Genomic DNA, 23,821 nt, shown 5'->3' with positions numbered 1-23,821 from the left:
CATTTTAGACTACTCTGATCCCATCAGAGCCAGCCAAAGCCAAAGATTCTGATACACTCAAACACCAGTTTATGAAAACTCTTCAGAATTTTTGACCTCATTAATTATTTGAGAAAACAACATAAACAATATATAAGAATGATAATTTTTCTGCACAAATGCATAAGGGAACCACCCATAGACTGAGAACAGAGATCAATGTTTGGAACAAATAGCATCACTGGTGTTTCTGATTAGTCGGGTGTGTTCAATTGCTTCCTTAGTGCAATTCTAGGATTTTGATTATCTTTGGAGTCAGTCATTTGCATTTGTCAACAGAAGGACCAGAATTGTGCCAATGCAAGTCAAGGAAGTCATTATGAGGCTGGAAAATAAGAAAAAAAAACAGAGACATGCAGTAGGGCAAACCTTACTGTAATCTTTCCAAAATCAACTGTTCAGAACATCAATAAGAAGAAAGAGAACTTTGGTGAGCTCAGTAATTGCAAAGGGCTTGGTAGGCCAAGGACGACCTCCACAGTTCATAACCAAATAATTTTCAACCTAATGAACAAAAACCACCAAATAGTGACTACTCCCCAAAGAAGACTCCACAAACAGAACTACAGAGACTACAAGATGCAAACCAGTAGCTGCAAAAACGGGATGGCCAGGTAACAGTTTGCAAAGACGTACTGAAAAGAGCTTGCAGAGTTCTGGAAAAAGGGCTTGTGGATAGATGACAGCAAGACTCACTTGTATCAGAGTGATAGCAAGAGCAAAGTGTGGAGGCTAAATGGAACCCCCCCACCCCCCCAAAAAAACTCTCCCCTCCCCCCCCATCTGTGAAACATGGTGGTGAGGGGGTTATGGCATGTATGGCATGTATGTGGCTCGCTGGTCTTCATCGATGATGGAATTGCTGATAGCAGCAGCAGAAGTAATTGTGAAGTGTAAAGAAGCATCATATCTGCTCAAGTTCAAGAAAAAGCCTCAAAGCTCATTGGACAGTGCTTCATCCTACAACAAGTCAATTATTCCAAAAATACTGCTAAAACAACAAAGGGGTTTCTCATAGCCAAAACGGGAAAATTCTTGAGTGGCTAACTGATTCACCCGATCTAAATGCAAATTAACGTGTTTCATTGCTTCGGAATGTGGCATGTTTCATTTGTGTGAGCCAAGATAGCCAATATTGTTTCTTGTAACTTAATTAACTTAACCTAATTTTGATATCAGTACTTTGAGTGCCAGGTATAGATTTTGCCAGTCTTAATGACTTATAAATTGTCCTTTGTATGTGGGAGTAACTTGGCATTGTTTTTTTTTTTTTTTCTCAGATTCATGTAACACTAATATGACCCAAAGGTTGTGGTGCTCTGAGCTCGGTATAAAAAGTACTGTAATTTCTACATGGAAAAACGAAAATTTATGAAAATGTTAAACTTTTAAAAAGGCTCAAGCACCCTGTGTCTTTGAATGTGTCATTTTTGGAATCAAAAACCTGGTAAACTACCATAATACCAATCCACCCAAACATTAAAGCAGACATACAATTGTATGTATATTGCCTTTATGATGACGTAACTTGGTGGGAGCTGCATCACAAACTCGCATAAGGTGTGCCTTTGCAAGTTTCTCCTTGGCGTAGGCGTCTGGCATGAATATTCAGAAGAGACAAGCTCTACGGATTCCTTAATGATGCATAAAAGAATGTTTCCGTCAGAATGCAGACTGAATGAGCTTAAAACCCCAGCGAGTCCGTGATAAAAAGATTTGCTTACAGATTCCATTCCAACCAGATGCTGTACCGAGAGACAAGGAATTTCAATATTGTGTAAAAACACTGTGATGATTTCAGAACGATATACAGACGTACTGCAGTTATCAATATACAAATATATAATAGAGCATAAGTGAAGAACAGGGTTCAGTCCATACAATATTTGGAATTACCTGGAAGGGGAATAGCTGTAATGTATCTTGTAAATTAGGAGTAGCAGTTCAAGTTTTAAAGCAGTAATATTGTCTAGTTGTTTAAACCTGAGGGTTATACTATGTCAAGTGTGGTGTTCACAATCCAATTACCTTAAATACAATCATTTAATTTGGAGTAAAATTAAAATTGTATGGTTAGCTAAATATAGCTGAATGTAGATGCAATTTATTATTATTTTTTATTTAAGGACCAAAAACCACCAGAATCAAGAACACAAGAGCTATCCAGAGAGCGTGAAGTGTTATAGAATGATACTGAAATGGCGAAAACGTGCATTGGGAAGAGAGTTATCTATAGGATATGTAAGACATGCTTTGTGTAATAGTAATCAGAGTTGGAAGGTCCAGGGGTCAGAAAGCAAGAAGTCCTGCCATGCATTTCTTCCACCCATGAACTGAGCCAGCTGATTTAATTTATTAGTTCTTCCACCTGGCTGAAGAATCATGCGAATTAGCAGATTCATTTACTCATTTCCTAACATTTACTTTCTGAAACAGAATTTCCCACCTCTGCTAATAATCATGTTGGAAAAAAAAACTTACTTTCCCCTTTCACCCTTATAAAGTGTCCTCCACAAAGGGCATTCAGCAGACCATATTCCAGAGTTAGAAAATCCATCTTTAAGTGAATATATCAATCAAATTGAAGGTACACTTAGTACAGAACTACACCCATCCCCTGAGTGCCTAAATAAAATGAATTAAGTAAACAGCCCATCAGAGCAGCTCACCTATAATATCAAAAAGAATATTTAATGCAGCAATTATCATTTTGTAAATGTCAGACAAGCCATTATTGATGTCAGTATGCATGAACACAATATAACACAATCTGAAGAAGGGTGTGTCTGCATAGCTGTGTATGTTTGCTTGTAAGAATGCATGTGACAATCCAGCTAAAAATGATTGCTCTTAATATATTTAATGATTCATGGGCTGTCAATAGCTATGAACATGCCTGGAATAAATAAATAAAATAAATCATCCTTGGAGATTTCTCAAATTTTTAAAAGGCATGTCTTCTTTCAATCTTTCAATCTGCATAGTATTATGTAAACATATTGTAATACAATGGTATTACATAATACATTCATTAATATAATTCTACATTTTTAAGAAGTATATTTTTTAACAATTTTCTGAGATCTACAGAAGTGTTTATGAATTATACTAACATTTCAAATATACATTTGACCCAGGTTTTGAAAGCAGTTCTGTCATCTGACATTTTTGTGAAAAATTTGTACATGGGAAACTACTGTTAAAAAAAAAAAACAGGTTTAAACTAACACAAATGCAATTCAAACAAATGTGATATGGGACAAGAAATCCTAAAGCATGATCCAACAGAATGTGATAGCACTGCTGCTACTACCTTACAATTTTAAGAACTGTATACAATTCTAAGAATGAAGGCTTCCCCATATTTGTAGTTTTCCAAGACACCTGAACCGCACTCTAGTGGGTGAGGAGAATAAAATAACACAAACAAAACAAACCATCACAAAAGCCTAGAAGGAAAGAGAGGGTATAAAGATTTTAAATTAAGAGGTCACATGCTGCAAAGGTGGTTGTTGAACGAGAGGAGGAGAGTATAAAAATATGTACATCGGCACAGGCCAGTCATTTCTGAAAAACAGGTACATCAAGCCATAAGGACACTCAATTATTTCAGAGCACATGCACGTTAGCAGCTGGTTCTGCTAACAGTGTGTGACTTAAGGGGAAAGCCTGAGATACAATATAAATAGAAATACTTACATGATATTGTCATATGTTCTTCTTTGCCGTTTGGAAAATAAGACAAGATTTTTGGACAGTGGATTAATTTCTTTCTAAGAGGTAAGTCAGTAAACTGAAAAACCTTTTATCCCACTAGAGCATCTTATGTTTCCCAAAATTGTTAATTTCTCTCTTTCTTCTCAAAGTCATATGCTGTGGACTCACTCACAGTCTTATCAATCCTCTGTCTTTCACAAGTGCTTTTGCGGTTGGCCTGTAAAGTCATAAATAACCTGATGATTACTTATGCTTAGAGCCACCGTGTGCATACAGCCACGGCTGTGTTCAGTGCACAACAGTGCATCAATCACATGTAACAAATTTAACCTGTAGGATTCTGCTTTGAAAGGTGTTGGTGTTATTTGCTTTAGAACCAGGCAGCATATGGGAAAAAGAGTAAATATAATATGCCAGTATATGATGGCAAATATACTTACAAACATTAAATTGCATTAAATTAATATTTTGGGGGAAAAAATGGAGCATGCATTTCAACATCAGTGGGGGCAATTCACACTCAGAAAAGCCCCTTACATTTTAAGGCATTTGGCAGAAGCCTTTATGAAGGGTGATTTTAACAATTTTTTGTTCAAGCAATTTTTTGCTCAAAGGCACAACAACAGTGTCCTAGCTGGGAATTAACCTGTAAACTCCAGGTGAAACACGTAGTTCGCCAGCCATTATACACATCGAAGCATTTTGCCACAGGGCAGTGTTGACTCAGGTTAGACTGCATTCTCCCTGATTTGACAATAAACCGGACCACAAGTTTCCCTGTGCAGCTGGCAGCCAATGGTCAGCTCTTATGTCACTTCACATGCACATGCATTACGTGCATTTAGCAGACGCTCTTATCCACAGCGACTTACACAACTTTTTATGTAGCATTTCGCATTGCATCCATTTATGCAGCTGGGCGTATGCTGGAGCAATGCAGATTGAGTGCCCTGCTCAAGGGTACAATGTCAGGATTCGATGCCGTGCTCATTTCGGCATTCGATACCCAATCACTGAGTGAACCACGGCAAGGAGACCCTCTTCTTTTCTAGCAGAGGTCACCCAGAAATACAGATTTATGAGTCTGATTGCGGTGTATACCTAGGTGCAAATACATTATGGTTAGCTGCATCTATCAATCAATCCTGCGCTGTGCAAGCTTTCATACCATCTGTAGATAGCATCTGCTCAAAGTCAGCACAGTCTATTATGTAAGGCTTTCATGTTAGACCCATATTATGTATTAAAAAATCATGTAATAAACATTTAAACATTTGTTCTGCCTTTATCAATCTACTAACTGTAAACTACAGACAACACTTATCTTATCAGCAGTTGCACATGGTAAATTAGTCAGGGAATTACTTCTAATAACACTAATAATTACATATATCAACACATGCTGTGCACATACTTCCCACACCATACCGCTAGTTTACCTTAAATTCTTAGCATACTGCTTATTACATATCGCCACCTATTTACTGTTTAAAGTTACAGGCTTAATCAGCAGTCTTACTCTCAGATATTTTTTTAATATATACTTTGGGGCGGGGGGCAGGGAGCATTTTGGTTAACAGGGCATTGTGAAATGTGTGCTCAGCAAAACTACCCTGCGTGTGCATCTATAAAAAGTGGCAAACTCTCAGTGCTGTATAGATGTGGAGCATGACGCCCGACCAAGCCATAACTTAGTGGGTGCAATAGCATACCTGCCATCCCAATGCATGCAGGTAGTAAAGAATAAATTAACAGTGGATGTTTGTTGCATTGATTCTGAGTGGTGGGCAGGTTGAGTTGTCTTTGTGTTGGAAATTATGAAAGGCTATAACCAACTGAACATCATCAAATGACATGGATGGTTTGGGGGGAGGGGGAACAGAAAGTGAACCCATCTGATAATATTTCCTTTGGGACTATTTGTGTGCATTGAGATTGTGGATATTCTGGCTTTAAATGAGATACAGACCAGTTCTGCATAATAGTTATGAGGTATACATATGACTTAATTCTCTTTTATACCCAGTTATTAGCATGGTAATAAAATGGCAGTATATTATTAGTCCTTTTGATAAACTCAGCAGATGAAAGATAAATTGGATGTTTGCAATACATACATCAAATATAGATGTGATCTAATATTTTCTGAAGAAGAGCGCAATACATATACTGTGTCTGCAGGGGGCAAACAACAGCTACAACAATGGCAAATCACCTTTTACATCAGCTATTGCAGAGCACACAGGAAAAACATATTTAAAAACATATTAAAGGATACATATAGTGGGAAGTTTATGTTATTGCACATAAAGGATAGTTATGGCAGAAATACGTTGCTTTAACTTTTACTATTTTATTGTACATAGCATATGATCTTAGTAAACATAATTACAATAGTCACAACCAAACACACAGAACTACTGTGATATGGAACACAGACTATCATTTCATAAGAACTTCTAATAAATAGATAAATAAATAAAATAATTCATTAATTAAACATTGTGCATAAACTATGTTGGCATGATTAATGACTATAGACTGAGTACAGACTTGAACAGACTTTGCATTCTGGTGCTGCTGGATCTGAGTGCCTCTTTCGATAAGGTTGAGCACGGCATTCTGCTGGACAGACATCAAAGGCAGATTGGCCTTTCGGGACTGGTTCTAAATTGGATTTGGTCATATCTGACTGGGAAAAATGTTTATGTTACCCTGGGAAACCACACATTCGAAAAAATAAATTCTAGACTCTGACCTTAACTTATAAATCACTTTAAAAAACATTGATAATGTGCTGGGCTTCATTTCACAGACCAATGCAGATAAACATGTACATGCTTCTATTTCAAGCAGACTATATTACTGTGATGCCCTCTTCTCGGATCTTTCAAAAAACTATTGTTCGTCTGCAGCTAATACAGGATGCAGTAGCACAGGTTTTTGACAAAAACAGGAAGGAATGAACACATTAAATCTGTCCTGAAGTCATTACACTGGGTACCTGTTAGCTCCAGAATTGATTTTAAAATTAATTTTTTGGTTTACAAATTGCTTAATGGCTTGGCACCATATGTGATATGCTCTTAGATTGAAAACCTAGGTCCCTTAGATAATCTTTCAGTTATTCAAACTGCAGGGCAAGCAGCTTTCAGTTTCTATGTACCCCGCCTCTGGACAGCTGACCTTAGAAATATTGAAACTTTGAAAGTTTATAAGAGAAAACTGAAAGCATATCTTTTTAGTGCAGCTCTTGATCCACATGCATATATTACACAAGTCTCCAAATGGCCTTTTTGGGAACCCACTTATGGTAAATGGTAAACACTTAGACATAGTTTATAAAAAAAAAACAATTCAAATGTTCATTTTTGATGGTATTGTTATCACAATAGGACGAAATTGACTCGTGGAGGGTGCAGTGAACCTTAACCAGAACCAGCTGTGGATGAAGTGTGCTCATGATTACATCATGATTATGCAGATCAGCTGGAGCTGCCAGAGTTGCGAAGCACATTTCAGCCATACGTCTACACATGTGACTGGGCATTCCAAATTAGGATGGAGAGAAAAACTGGACATTCAAATAAGTGCAAAAATGTGAATGAAAGTACAAATGACCTGCAAGCAGCAGAGAAGACACATTCTTATATATGTTTAGGTTGAAAAATGCTTTTTTTGGGGGGGGGGGGGGGGGCACAATAACTAAGCACTTAAGTACTAAATAGACTTTTACTCATTATCCAGCACTGTCATTGCCATTGGTTTTCATTGCCATTGGATGATAATAGTTTGTTTGATTAATTTTTTGCATGAAAGCAATGTTAGGTCTATGGGTGATATGGTCACACCTGTAATCACCCATACACCTTACATTGTTATTATATTATGTATAACTATTACTTTAATGTATAGTTTACAGGTTACACATTCTTTACATTATTAGATTAATTTTTATATAAATAATAACAAATCAAAAAAATGCCTCTGCAATGTTGTACCATTATGCTAGTCATGACAAAACAACAAAAATAGCAATCCACTTGTTCTGATTACAAACATTTGTGTGATAAGAGAAACTTTTATTGTGATTCCATTTGGATTATTGCATTTGCCATTTATTCCACATCTCTATACCCCATGTCAAAAACATAACCACTTGGTGTTTTGACCCTGTGCACATTTATAGTGACATCAGATAAGTCTTTCCTACTTCCAGGGAATGCTTCAGTAATGTGCTTTGCTGATATATCATAAATGATTGGGCAATTCAGCTCAACTACTGACTAACAATTCTGGCTAAAAGTGGCATGTCTAGGGTGGAGACTACTAAAGGGTAATACCTGCCTTCTAGCACTAGAGGGAACTATATATCTATTTATCTGCAATGCTGTCTCCATTACATACGAACAAGTAATGATACACCATAAAATACACCAGGTGAGCACTGGCCCTCTAAAAAGGACACACTATTCCACAGATATTTCAGGAAGTAAATACAGATACTTGTAGCAACCTGTAGGATCCTTCAGTTAACTTATATTATGAAATCAATTCCTTTCCATTTTTCTATAATAGTTTGGAACTGGTCTAGCAAAGCACTGATGTATATTTAATAAGCAAGCAATACAATTACTATGAAAACAATGGATTCCAGGACTGAAAATGGCCACAGAGAGTTACTGATTTCAGTGTACTGTCAGATCACAGTTGGCAATTGCTGCATGACATGTTGATAGCGGTTGTATTCGTGGTGATATATACCAAATGAAACTAAATTCTGGTCAGTGGTGTTTCTAAGAAAGAGGGGATATATTATGGGTACAGTGTTAACATTCCGCAGTAAAAAAAAAAAAAAGGCATAATGAGGTTTGTTAAATGAACATTAATGGGCCTATATTATTATTATTATTATTATTATTATTATTATTATTCATTAAATATTTGTCTTTCAGGCAAGAGCAAGTAAACACAAAAATGAAGTTGAGAGTTGCATTTTTGTATCTAATTGGTAAGTATTTTTTAATCACAGCACAACATTCTGACTGCTTTAGCTGGCATCACACACAGAAAACATAAATAATTCATAATTCTCCAATAATTCTAGAAAGAAAATAATTTTGTCACTGAAAGAACATAATTTCATGGAAAATTCTTATTTTAAACATTCACTGGCATGCCTGTTTGTCCATTTTTGTCCATAAAAGTTCAATAGGTAAGTCAGTAAGCTCAAATATTATACCTTTGGGAATAGAACACAAAAATAAATGCTGGAGGAAAGAAAACATGAACAAATGTGCAGCTATATGATTGTTTCGAGAGGACTGAACTTATTAAAAAAGAATCAACAAAAGTGATCTTGAATGTAAATATCATTTTTAATCCAAATTTAAATATTTTCAGCTTCAGCAATTAATGTGATTGTAGCACCGAATGCAACACAATCTACGACAGTTAGAGCATCAACCACAACCGAAAAATCATCCACGACTCCAGGTAAATTAAATAACAACACCTCTGACAAGCACTATCATGCTTTCTGCCAAATTAGCCACCATCTCCACTGTGATACTATGTCAATAAAAAACATTGCTAAATACTTCTCAACAATCCAAAAATTACATAAACAGCTACAGCAACTGCTACAGCTATACCGATTGCAACTAAATCTCCACGTACTTTTGCACCTCCTGCAACAGCAGAAGCTACAATAACAAATTAATCTCTAGTGAAGCTGAGTCACTAACCACAACTGTAGCAGAAACTATGAATGAAAGTGAAACTACTCACACTACTAATGTAGTATATCAGCTGGTTATATTGCTGTTATACAGTATATCAGCTGGAGTCGGTCATAGGCTTGAGGCCACAGGTCAAGCACAAACTTGAGTGTGAAATTGCTTTTAGGCAAAAGTTCAATAACCAGGAAAATGTATTGAGTAATGGTAATTTGAGACAATTATTAGACAACAGGATATGATTTTATCATTTACTCAGTTCTGCCACCAGAAATAGCTTTCAATGCATGTCACCCAATCGCACTGCAGACATATTGGCGCATGAATCACAATACGCAAAACAATGATAGCGTTGATATTACAGATGTTTCAAAAGTTTATGAAGGTCAAAATATTTCGGCCACAATAACGTTACTTCCATTCCAGCTAAGACCATCACTGCAACCATAACCACAGGGCATCCAACAACTTTAAATGCAACAACAACAGCTGCCCCAAAGACTACAGTAGGTGCAACCACAACAGCTGCGCCCACAACTACAAAAACCCCAACCACAACAGCTGCCCCAAAGACTACGGTAGCTCCAACCACAACAGCTGCGCCCACAACTACAAGAACCCCAACCACAACAGCTGCCCCCACAACTACGATAGCCCCAATCACAACAACTTCCCCAACTTCAACTGTAGCTCCAACCACAACAGTTGCCCCTATTACTACTATAGCCCCTACCACAACAAAATCCCCAACTTCAACTATAGCTCTAACCAAAAGAGTTGCCCCTACAACTACTTTAGCCCCAACTACAACAGCTGCCCCCACCATTACTTTAGCCAAAACCACAACAGCTGGCCCAACTAATACTAAAGCTCCAACTACAACTGCAGCCACGACTACAACCACAACCCCAACTTCAACTGCATCCGCTACTACAACAGCAACCCCAACTACAACGGCAGCCCTAACTACAACCGCAAATGCAACTACAACTGCAGCCACCACTACAACTAAAGCTCCAACTACAACTACAGCGCCTACTACAACTGCAGCCCTGACTACAAGTGCAGCCCCAACTACAACTGGAACCCCAGCTACAACTGCAGCCCCGACTACAAGAGCAACACGAACTACAACTGCAACCACGACTACAACTAAAACTTCAAGTACGACTGCAGTGCCTACTACAACAGCATCCCTGACTACAACAGTAGCCCCAACTACAACTAAAACCCCAACTACAACTGAAACCCCCACTTCAATTGCAACCCCAACAACAACTGCAGCCGTGACTACAACTAAAACTCCAACTACAACTGCAGCCCCAACAACAACTGCAGCTCAGACAACATCAGCAACCCTACAATGCACCCCACAACAACTGCAGCCTGACTACAACTAAAACTACAACTACAGCTGCAGCCCAACAACTGCAGCCAGACAACATCAAACCGACACAATCGCAACCCCATCTACACAGCAGCCTGATAACTAAAACTCCAACAACTGAGCGCCTATTACAACTGAGCCCTGACTACAAAAAGCACAACTACAACCAAACAACAGCTGCTGGCACAACAACAACCACAGCTCCAACTACAACTGCAGCACCCACTACAACTGCAGCCTTATCTACAACTGCTGCCCCAACAACAACTACAGCCTCAACTACAACTGAAGCCCAAACTACAATGAAAACCCCATCCACAACAGCAGGCCCAACTACAACTGCAATCCCAACTACAAGTATGGCTCTCACCACAAACACAGCCTCAATTTCAACTGAAGCTCTGACATCAACCACAGCCCCTACTAGAACCACAGCCCCAACTACAACTGCAGCCCCAACAACAACACCAGCCCCAACTACAACAACGGTCCCCACTACAACTACAGCCCCCACAACAACAACAACTCCCACTACAAACACAGACTCAACAACAACTGCAAGCCAAGCTATAAGTACAGCCCCCACTACAACCACAAGCCCAACTACAACTGAGGCCCTGACAACAACAGCAGCCCTAACTACAACTGCAGCTCCAACTACGACTGCAGCGGAAACTATAACAGCAGCCCAAACGACAACCACAGCCCTATCTACATCTGCAGCCCCCACTACAACTGCAGCCCAGACTATAACTGCAGTACCAACAACTATAGCCTCAACTCAAACTGCCGACACGACTACAACAAAAGCCCCAACAACTGCAGCCCCAACGACAACTGCAATCCCAACTACAAGTATGGCTCTCACCACAAACACAGCCTCAATTTCAACTGAAGCTCTGACATCAACCACAGCCCCTACTAGAACCACAGCCCCAACTACAACTGCAGCCCCAACAACAACACCAGCCCAACTCACACGGTCCACTACAACTACGGGCCCCCAGCAACAACCTCCCACTACAAACACAGACTCACAACAACTGCAAGCCCAAGCTATGACAGCCCCCACTCAACACGCCCAACTACACTGAGGGCCTGACAACACAGCAGCCCTACTTAGCTGCAGCTCCAGCTACGACTGCAGCGGAGACTATAACAGCAGCCCAAGCGACAACCACAGCCCTATCTACATCTGCGCCCCACTCAACTGCAGCCCACTATAACTGCAGTACCAACAACTATAGCCTCACTCAACGACACGTTTCAGAAAACCCCAGCAACTGCATTAACGACAACAGTAGCCCCAACGACTAACTACAGCCTCAACTACAACTGAAGCCCAAACTACATGAAAACCCACCCACAACTGCAGGCCCCAACTACAACTGCAAGTCACTACAAGTTGGCTCTCACCACAGACACAGCCTCAATTTCAGCTGAAGCTTGACATCAACCACAGCAACTACACTGCAACGCACATAACATCAAAACACCAACTACAACTGAAACCCCACTTCACTGCAGCCCAACAACACCTGCAGCCGTGACTACACTAAAACTCAACTACAACTGCAGCCGCAACAACAACTGCCAGCCCAGACAACATCAGCAACCCGACTACAATCGCACCCCTAACACAACTGCGCCGTGACTACAACTAAAACTACACTCACTGCAGCCCCAACAACAACTGCAGCCCAGACAACATCCCGCAACCGGCTACAGTGCAACCCCATCTCAACGGGGCCGGATGCGCTAAAACTCCAACCTGCGTGCGCCTATTCAACTGCGGCCCCGGGGGTTCAACAAGGCACCAACTCCCCACAGCGGGGGCAACAACAACCCGGGTCCAACTAAAATGCGCCCACTACCTGCGGGCCCATCTGACAACGTGCCCCGCAAAAAACCCACGGGCCCCCTACAATTAAGGGCCCAAATACCCGTGAACCCCTCCCAAAAAGCGGAATGACTGCGAACCCAACTGCAGTTGGTTACCACCCCACGCCTCAATTTCGCTGAAGGGTCTGACATCCCACGGCCCCCACTAGGAAACCCCGGCCCCCGCTACAAGTGCCATTAAAAACCACCCCCTTTTAAAAAAGGTTCCCCCTCAACTACCCCCAAAACAACCAACTCCACTCAAACACGGGCTCCAACAGCTGCCAAAACTGGTATTTTAACCTACCCGCCCACTAGCTGGGCCCAACACAGCACCCCTATCAACTGGCTCCACTTGACTGAGGGACTATGGGGCAAACGACAAACAGCCTATCTCATCTGCGGGCCCCCCCCAAAACTGCGGGCCCGGGCTATGGCGGAAACCAACACTTAGCCCCACTCAGGCACAGGCTCACAAAAGAAAACTGCAACCCCAGGGCCCCTGCACCCCTAATAAATATACCACCACACAGCTCAATTTCACTGAAGCTCTGACATCAACCACAGCCCTCTAGAACCACAGCCCCAACTACAACTGCAGCCCCACAACAACACCAGCCCCAACTACAACAACGGTCCCCACTACAACTACAGCCCCACAAAACAAAACTCCCCCTAAACAGGGTCACAAACTGAGGGAGAAATGAAAATTTTATTTTTTAAATGCCCCCAAAGGCCCCCCTCAATGAGGCCTGACAACAACCCAGCGGGTAACTTCGGTCCCACGATTTTATTTTTAAAGCAGCCCAACTTACGGGCCTTTTAGTCTCGGCCCCCACTACGGCTGCGGCCCCCAATGTCGGTCCACAAATGGTCCCGCCAGGCTGCCGAACCAACCCAAAAGCACCCCCACGAAACTGGCCCCACGACACTCACCTTTTCGGTAAGCCCAACACAAAAACCCCATACTGATTTGCTACCAGCCCCCTGGGGGGGCCGCCCCAAACCTGGCCCAACCAGCCTACTCACCACTTCAAATACACTCCCGCCAAAACAACAAAACCCCAAATCACGGGGCCACATTGGGCCGGAGCAACAGGGCCTGGGGGCCCGGGCCATAACTGCAGGGACACAATAAGCGGGGCAACACAGCAGCCCCCACTAAATACCCAGAAACTGGGGGCTACAAACAAAGCTCCAGGTACATCGGCCCCGCAAAAATGCGGCTTTGGGGTCAGACGGTTTTTTCCCTTCGAGTCCCCAAAAGGCCCGCAAAGGGGCCCGACCCCACAACTGCAGCCCGAACGCCCGGGCCCACGACTCGGGGGGTCCTCCTGCTAACAATGAACCACCCCTGGCCAAAAAACGTAACCCACAGGGTCCCCCAACCCGCCCCTCCTGGGCCCTACGCTTTTAGAACCGCTCTTTCTGCGGGGCCCAACACGAGGGGACCACACAGCCCCCCACCCGCACCCCACAACAGCAACCCCAAATCCACCATCTATCACTGCAGCCCCAAAACGGACAGGCCCAATCAGCCCCCAAATTTCCGGCTCAAATTGCAACCACACACAGCAGGGGCCGTGGAAAAACAACTAAACCCCAACACTGGGGAGCCCTATTCCCGCAGCCCCAAAACAAGCCCCCACTACCAAACCAACCAACTGCGCCCCCAAAAACAACCAGCCCAACAACACCTTTCAAGAGCCCCACACAACGCTTACTACACTAAAGGGCCCCCCAATGACCCAAACACTGCAGCTAACCAACTCATTCAACTAAAAACAGGCTCTTCAAACAGCCCCTCCCAAATACAACCGGGCCCTACTGACAGCCCCTACATAGACCCCCCTCTCCCCCCAAACCCCTGAACCAAAAAAAATTTCCACCAAAAACCCCCCAGCGGCTTATCATTCAGCCCCCAGCCAAAACTCAGCCGACAAAAAATAAACCCCGCTACATGGAAACCAACCAACGCAGCCTGACAAAAATTAAACTAAACCACTGCAGCCCCAACACTGCAGCCCAGACACATCAACACCGGCCCACCATAACCCCATCTACAACGCGGCCTGACTACCTTAAACCCCCCCCCCCCCCCCCCCCCCCCCCCCCCCCCCCCCCCCCCCCCCCCCCCCCCCCCCCCCCCCCCCCCCCCCCCCCCCCCCCCCCCCCCCCCCCCCCCCCCCCCCCCCCCCCCCCCCCCCCCCCCCCCCCCCCCCCCCCCCCCCCCCCCCCCCCCCCCCCCCCCCCCCCCCCCCCCCCCCCCCCCCCCCCCCCCCCCCCCCCCCCCCCCCCCCCCCCCCCCCCCCCCCCCCCCCCCCCCCCCCCCCCCCCCCCCCCCCCCCCCCCCCCCCCCCCCCCCCCCCCCCCCCCCCCCCCCCCCCCCCCCCCCCCCCCCCCCCCCCCCCCCCCCCCCCCCCCCCCCCCCCCCCCCCCCCCCCCCCCCCCCCCCCCCCCCCCCAAAAAAAAAAAAAAAAAAAAAAAAAAAAAAAAAAAAAAAAAAAAAAAAAAAAAAAAAAAAAAAAAAAAAAAAAAAAAAAAAAAAAAAAAAAAAAAAAAAAAAAAAAAAAAAAAAAAAAAAAAAAAAAAAAAAAAAAAAAAAAAAAAAAAAAAAAAAAAAAAAAAAAAAAAAAAAAAGCCCCAACTGCAGCCAGCCTATAACTGCAGTACCAACAACCCAATTACTCAACTCAAACTGCCGAATGACCACAAAACAAGGCCCCAGCAGCCATTGGACCCTTTGGCAGCTGACTGCAGTACGCCTGGCCCCAACTAAGGCTCACTACCATTTAAACCACCCCACAACTGCCGGCCCCAGACAGCTGCATCAATTTTTTAAATTGGCTCTCCCCCCAAACACAGCCTCAATTTCAACTGAAGCTCTGACATCAACCACAGCCCCTACTAGAACCACAGCCCCAACTACAACTCCCGCCCAACAACAACACCAGCCCCAGCTTCACAACAATGGTCCCCACTACAACTCAGCCCCACAACAACAACAACTCCCACTACAAACACAGACTCAACAACAACTGCAAGCCAAGCTATAATACAGCCCCACTACAACCACAAGCCCAACTACAACTGAGGCCCTGACAACACAGCAGCCCTAGTACAACTGCAGCTCACAGACTGCAGCTGAAACTATAACAGCATTCCCAAACGACAACCAGCCATATCTACTTCTGCAGCCCCACTACAACTGCAGCCCAGACTATAACTGCATACCAACAACTATAGCCTCAACTCAAACTGCCGACACGACTACAACAAAAGCCCCAACAACTGCAGCCCCAACGACAACTACAGCCTCAACTACAACTGAAGCCCAAACTACAATGAAACCCCATCCACAACAGCAGGCCCAACTACAACTGCAATTCCAACTACAAGTATGGCTCTCACCACAAACACAGCCTAATTTCAACTGAAGCTCTGACATCAACCACAGCCCCTACTAGAACCACAGCCCCAACTACAACTGCAACCCCAAAAAAACACCAACCACAACTAACCCACTAACTGCAATCCCAACAACACTGCACGTGACTACTTTAAACCCAACACAACTGCACGCAACAACACTGCAGCCCAACAAATCACAACCGACTACATCGAACCCCCAACAACTGCAGCGTGACTAACTAAACTCAACTACACGCAGCCCAACAACAACGCAGCCAACACCAGCACCCACTACAACGCAACCCCACACAACGCACGGCTCCTAAACTAACAACTGCAGCGCCATTACAACTAGCCGATTCACAGAAACCACTCAACACAAGCCCAAACAACAACCACGCCAACTACAACTGCAGCCCCACTACAACTGCAGCCCAACTACAACTGCTTCCAACAACAACTACAGCCTCAACTCAACTGAAGCCCACTACAAGAAAACCCCACACAACCAGCCCACACACGACCAACTAGGCTTCACCACAACACAGCCAACACAAGCTTATCAACCATCTGAACAGCCCACTACAATGCAGCCCACAACAACCCACCCCACAATCAACACGCCCACTACAACTACAGACCCACACAACACAACTCCACTACAACACAGACTCACAACAACGAAGCCAGCTAATTCAGCCACACTACAACCACAGCCCAACTACAACTGAGCCCCAACAACAGCAGCCCTAATTCAACTGACTCGAACTATGCTGCAGCAAACTACACACCAACGCAACAAGCCATCACTCACCCACAACTGCAGCCCAACTAGATGCAGACAACACACCTCACTAAACTGCAGCCCAAACCAATACAAAACTGCAATCCCAACTACAAGTATGGCTCTCACCACAAACACAGCCTCAATTTCAACTGAGCTCTGACATCAACCACAGCCCTACTAGAACCACAGCCCCAACTACAACTGCAGCCCCAACAACAACACCAGCCCCAACTACCCCCAACTACAGCCCCCACAACAACAACAACTCCCACTACAAACACAGACTCAACAACAACTGCAAGCCAAGCTATAAGTACAGCCCCCACTACAACCACAAGCCCAACTACAACTGAGGCCCTGACAACAACAGCAGCCCTAACTACAACTGCAGCTCCAACTACGACTGCAGCGGAAACTATAACAGCAGCCGAAACGACAATCACAGCCCTATCTACAACTGCAGCCCAGACTATAACTGCAGTACCAACAACTATAGCCTCAACTCAAACTGCCGACACGACTACAAGAAAAACCCCAACAACTGCAGCCCCAACGACAACAGTAGCCCCAACGACAACTACAGCCTCAACTACAACTGAAGCCCAAACTACAATGAAAACCCCACCCACAACTGCAGCCCCAACTACAACTGCAATCCCAACTACAAGTATGGCTCTCACCACAAACACAGCCTCAATTTCAACTGAAGCTCTGACATCAACCACAGCCCCAACTACAACTGCAGCCGCAACAACAACTAAAACCCCAACTACAACTGAAACCCCCACTTCAACTGCAACCCCAACAACACCTGCAGCCGTGACTACAACTAAAAGTCCAACTACAACTGCAGCCGCAACAACAACTGCAGCCCAGACAACATCAGCAACCCCGACTACAATCGCAACCCCAACAACAACTGCAGCCGTGACTACAACTAAAACTCCAACTACAACTGCAGCCCCAACAACAACTGCAGCCGTGACTACAACTAAAACTCCAACAACTGCAGCGTCTACTACAACTGCAGCCCTGACTACAACAAGAGCACCAACTACAACACAAACAACAGCTGCTGGCACAACAACAACCAGAGCTCCAACTACAACTGCAGCGTCTACTACAACTGCAGCCCTGACTACAACAAGAGCACCAACTACAACACAAACAACAGCTGCTGGCACAACAACAACCACAGCTCCAACTACAACTGCAGCACCCACTACAACTGCAGCCCTATCTACAACTGCTGTCCCAACAACAACTGCAGCCTTATCTACAACTGCAGCCCAAACTACAACCAAGGATCTCACTACAACCATAGCCTCAACCACAACTGCAGCCCCAACAACAACAGCAACCCCAACTACCACCACAGTCCACAGATCAACTACAGCCCCAAGTACAACTGCAGCACAAACTGCAAAGTCAACCCCAACTACAACTGCAGCCCCGACAACAACCGCAACATCAACTACAACTGCAGTCGCAACAACAACTAAAACCCCAACTACAACTGAAACCCCCACTTCAACTGCAACCCCAACAACAACTGCAGCCGTGACTACAACTAAAACTCCAACTACAACTGCAGCCCCAACAACAACTGCAGCCCAGACAACATCAGCAACCCCGACTACAATCGCAACCCCATCTACAACTGCAGCCGTGACTACAACTAAAACTCCAACAACTGCAGCGCCTATTACAACTGCAGCCCTGACTACAACAAGAGCATCAATTACAACACAAACAACAGCTGCTGGCACAACAACAACCACAGCTCCAACTACAACTGCAGCCTCTACTACAACTGAAGCCCAAACTACAATGAAAACCCCAACCACAACTGCAGCCCCAACTACAACTTCAATCCCAACTACAAGTATGGCTCTCACCACAAACACAGCCTCAATTTCAACTGAAGCTCTGACATCAACCATAGCCCCTACTAGAACCACAGCCCCAACTACAACTGCAGCCGCAACAACAACTAAAACCCCAACTACAACTGAAACCCCCACTTCAACTGCAACCCCAACAACACCTGCAGCCGTGACTACAACTAAAACTCCAACTACAACTGCAGCCGCAACAACAACTGCAGCCCAGACAACATCAGCAACCCCGACTACAATCGCAACCCCATCTACAACTGCAGCCGTGACTACAACTAAAACTCCAACAACTGCAGCGCCTATTACAACTGCAGCCCTGACTACAACAAGAGCACCAACTACAACACAAACAACAGCTGCTGGCACAACAACAACCACAGCTCCAACTACAACTGCAGCACCCACTACAACTGCAGCCCTATCTACAACTGCTGTCCCAACAACAACTGCAGCCTTATCTACAACTGCAGCCCAAACTACAACCAAGGATCTCACTACAACCACAAGCCCAACTACAACTGAGGCCCTGACAACAACAGCAGCCCTAACTACAACTGCAGCTCCAACTACGACTGCAGCGGAAACTATAACAGCAGCCCAAACGACAACCACAGCTCTATCAACTTCTGCAGCCCCCACTACAACTGCAGCCCAGACTATAACTGCAGTACCAACAACTATAGCCTCAACTCAAACTGCTGACACGACTACAACAAAAGCCCCAACAACTGCAGCCCCAACGACAACTACAGCCTCAACTACAACTGAAGCCCAAACTACAATGAAAACCCCATCCACAACAGCAGGCCCAACTACAACTGCAATCCCAACTACAAGTATGGCTCTCACCACAAACACAGCCTCAATTTCAACTGAAGCTCTGACATCAACCACAGCCCCTACTAGAACCACAGCCCCAACTACAACTGCAGCCCCAACAACAACACCAGCCCCAACTACAACAACGGTCCCCACTACAACTACAGCCCCCACAACAACAACAACTCCCACTACAAACCCAGACTCAACTACAACTGAAGCCCAAACTACAATGAAAACCCCATCCACAACTGCAGGCCCAACTACAACTGCAATCCCAACTACAAGTATGGCTCTCACCACAAACACAGCCTCAATTTCAACTGAAGCTCTGACATCAACCACAGCCCCTACTAGAACCACAGCCCCAACTACAACTGCAGCCGCAACAACTAAAACACCAACTACAACTGAAACCCCCACTTCAACTGCAACCCCAACAACACTTGCAGCCGTGACTACAATTAAAACTCCAACTACAACTGCAGCCCAGACTATAACTGCAGTACCAACAACTATAGCCTCAACTCAAACTGCCGACACGACTACAACAAAAGCCCCAACAACTGCAGCCCCAACGACAACTACAGCCTCAACTACAACTGAAGCCCAAACTACAATGAAAACCCCATCCACAACAGCAGGCCCAACTACAACTGCAATCCCAACTACAAGTATGGCTCTCACCACAAACACAGCCTCAATTTCAACTGAAGCTCTGACATCAACCACAGCCCCTACTAGAACCACAGCCCCAACTACAACTGCAGCCCCAACAACAACACCAGCCCCAACTACAACAACGGTCCCCACTACAACTACAGCCCCCACAACAACAACAACTCCCACTACAAACACAGACTCAACTACAACTGAAGCCCAAACTACAATGAAAACCCCATCCACAACTGCAGGCCCAACTACAACTGCAATCCCAACTACAAGTATGGCTCTCACCACAAACACAGCCTCAATTTCAACTGAAGCTCTGACATCAACCACAACCCCTACTAGAACCACAGCCCCAACTACAACTGCAGCCCCAACAACAACACCAGCCCCAACTACAACTACAGCCCCCACAACAACAACAACTCCCATTACAAACACAGACTCAACAACAACTGCAAGCCAAGCTATAAGTACAGCCCCCACTACAACCACAAGCCCAACTACAACTGAGGCCCTGACAACAACAGCAGCCCTAACTACAACTGCAGCTCCAACTATGACTGCAGCGGAAACTATAACAGCAGCCCAAACGACAACCACAGCCCTATCTACATCTGCAGCCCCCACTACAACTGCAGCCCAGACTATAACTGCAGTACCAACAACTATAGCCTCAACTCAAACTGCCGACACGACTACAACAAAAGCCCCAACAACTGCAGCCCCAATGACAACAGCAGCCCCAACTACAACTACAGCCTCAACTACAACTGAAGCTCAAACTACAATGAAAACCCCACCCACAACTGCAGCCCCAACTACAACTGCAATCCCAACTACAAGTATGGCTCTCACCACAAACACAGCCTCAATTTCAACTGAAGCTCTGACATCAACCACAGCCCCTACTAGAACCACAGCCCCAACTACAACTACAGTCCCAACAACAACACCAGCCCCAACTACAACAATGGTCCCCACTACAACTACAGACCCCACAACAACAACAACTCCCACTACAAACACAGACTCAACAACAACTGCAAGCCAAGCTATAAGTACAGCCCCCACTACAACCACAAGCCCAACTACAACTGAGGCCCTGACAACAACAGCAGCCCTAAGTACAACTGCAGCTCCAACTACGTCTGCAGCTGAAACTATAACAGCAGCCCAAACGACAAACACAGCCATATCTACTTCTGCAGCCCCCACTACAACTGCAGCCCAGACTATAACTGCAGTACCAACAACTATAGCCTCAACTCAAACTGCCGACACGACTACAACAAAAGCCCCAACAACTGCAGCCCCAACGACAACTACAGCCTCAACTACAACTGAAGCCCAAACTACAATGAAAACCCCATCCACAACAGCAGGCCCAACTACAACTGCAATCCCAACTACAAGTATGGCTCTCACCACAAACACAGCCTCAATTTCAACTGAAGCTCTGACATCAACCACAGCCCCTACTAGAACCACAGCCCCAACTACAACTGCAGCCCCAACAACAACACCAGCCCCAACTACAACAACGGTCCCCACTACAACTACAGCCCCCACAACAACAACAACTCCCACTACAAACACAGACTCAACTACAACTGAAGCCCAAACTACAATGAAAACCCCATCCACAACTGCAGGCCCAACTACAACTGCAATTCCAACTACAAGTATGGCTCTCAACCACAAACACAGCCTCAATTTCAACTGAAGCTCTGACATCAACCACAGCCCCTACTAAACCACAGCCCCAACTACAACTGCAGCCCCAACAACAACAGTAGCCCAAACTACAACCACAGTCCCCACTACAACTACAGCCCCCACAACAACAACAACTCCCACTACAAACACAGACTCAACTACAACTGAAGCCCAAACTACAATGAAAACCCCATCCACAACTGCAGGCCCAACTACAACTGCAATCCCAACTACAAGTATGGCTCTCACCACAAACACAGCCTCAATTTCAACTGAAGCTCTGACATCAACCACAGCCCCTACTAGAACCACAGCCCCAACTACAACTGCAGCCGCAACAACTAAAACACCAACAACAACTGAAATTCCCACTTCAACTGCAACCCCAACAACACTTGCAGCCGTGACAACAACTAAAACTCCAACTACAACTGCAGCCGCAACAACAACGGCAGCCCAGACAACATCAGCAACCCCGACTACAATCGCAGCCTCATCTACAACTGCAGCCGTGACTACAACTAAAACTCCAACAACTGCAGCGCCTATTACAACTACAGCCCTGACTACAACAAGAGCACCAACTACAACACAAACAACAGCTGCTGGCACAACAACAACCACAGCTCCAACTACAACTGCAGCACCCACTACAACTGCAGCCCTATCTACAACTGCTGTCCCAACAACAACTGCAGCCGTATCTACAACTGCAGCCCAAACTACAACCAAGGATCTCACTACAACCACAAGCCCAACTACAACTGAGGCCCTGACAACAACAGCAGCCCTAACTACAACTGCAGCTCCAACTACAAGTATGGCTCTCACCACAAACACAGCCTCAATTTCAACTGAAGCTCTGACATCAACCACAGCCCCTACTAGAACCACAGCCCCAACAACAACACCAGCCCCAACTACAACAACGGTCCCCACTACAACTACAGCCCCCACAACAACAACAACTCCCACTACAAACACAGACTCAACAACACTGCAAGCCAAGCATAAGTACAGCCCCATACACCACAGCCCAACTACAACTGAGGCCCAGACCACAACAGCAGCCCTAACTACAACTGCAGCTCCAACTACGACTGCAGCGGAAACTATAACAGCAGCCCAAACGACAACCACGGCCCTATCTACATCTGCAGCCCCCACTACAACTGCAGCCCAGACTATAACTGCAGTACCAACAACTATAGCCTCAACTCAAACTGCTGACACGACTACAACAAAAGCCCCAACAACTTCAGCCCCAACGACAACAGCAGCCCAGACAACATCAGCAACCCCAACTACAATCGCAACCCCATCTACAACTGCAGCCGTGACTACAACTCAAACTCCAACAACTGCAGCGCCTATTACAACTGTAATCCTGACTACAACAAGAGCACCAACTACAACACAAACAACAGCTGCTGGCACAACAACAACCACAGCTCCAACTACAACTGCAGCACCCACTACAACTGCAGCCCTATCTACAACTGCTGCCCCAACAACAACTACAGCCTCAACTACAACTGAAGCCCAAACTACAATGAAAACCCCATCCACAACTGCAGGCCCAACTACAACTGCAATCCCAACTACAAGTATGGCTCTCACCACAAACACAGCCTCAATTTCAACTGAAGCTCTGACATCAACCACAACCCCTACTAGAACCACAGCCCCAACTACAACTGCAGCCCCAACAACAACACCAGCCCCAACTACAACTACAGCCCCCACAACAACAACA

General features: G+C 45.1%; 1 protein-coding gene across 1 annotated transcript; it reads left to right on the top strand.

The window, feature by feature from the left end:
- The first annotated feature begins 17,629 nt into the window (after positions 1-17,629).
- LOC135256042 (mucin-2-like) lies at positions 17,630-23,604 on the top strand. The gene is made up of 3 exons (XM_064337916.1): positions 17,630-20,482; positions 20,692-20,819; positions 23,313-23,604. The coding sequence occupies exons 1-3, from the start codon at positions 17,630-17,632 to the stop codon at positions 23,602-23,604; spliced, it is 3,273 nt and encodes a 1,090-aa protein (XP_064193986.1).
- The last annotated feature ends 217 nt before the right edge of the window (positions 23,605-23,821 follow it).

Source organism: Anguilla rostrata, chromosome 5 (genome assembly GCF_018555375.3).
Source record: "Anguilla rostrata isolate EN2019 chromosome 5, ASM1855537v3, whole genome shotgun sequence".
Lineage (NCBI taxonomy): Eukaryota > Metazoa > Chordata > Actinopteri > Anguilliformes > Anguillidae > Anguilla > Anguilla rostrata.
Note: the sequence above shows the minus strand (reverse complement) of the source record. Positions and strands in the feature narration are given on the sequence as shown.

Excerpts from the sequence above, each read along its gene's own strand:
- LOC135256042 (XM_064337916.1), top strand. The coding sequence starts at position 17,630 with ATGGCTCTCACCACAAACACAGCCTCAATTTCAACTGAAGCTCTGACA. Across the intron at positions 20,483-20,691 it reads CAGCCCCAACTACAACAACG|AACCACAGCCCCAACTACAA; the intron begins GTCCCCACTACA and ends AACCCCTACTAG. Across the intron at positions 20,820-23,312 it reads AACTGCAAGCCAAGCTATAA|CCCCAACAACTTCAGCCCCA; the intron begins GTACAGCCCCCA and ends CTACAACAAAAG.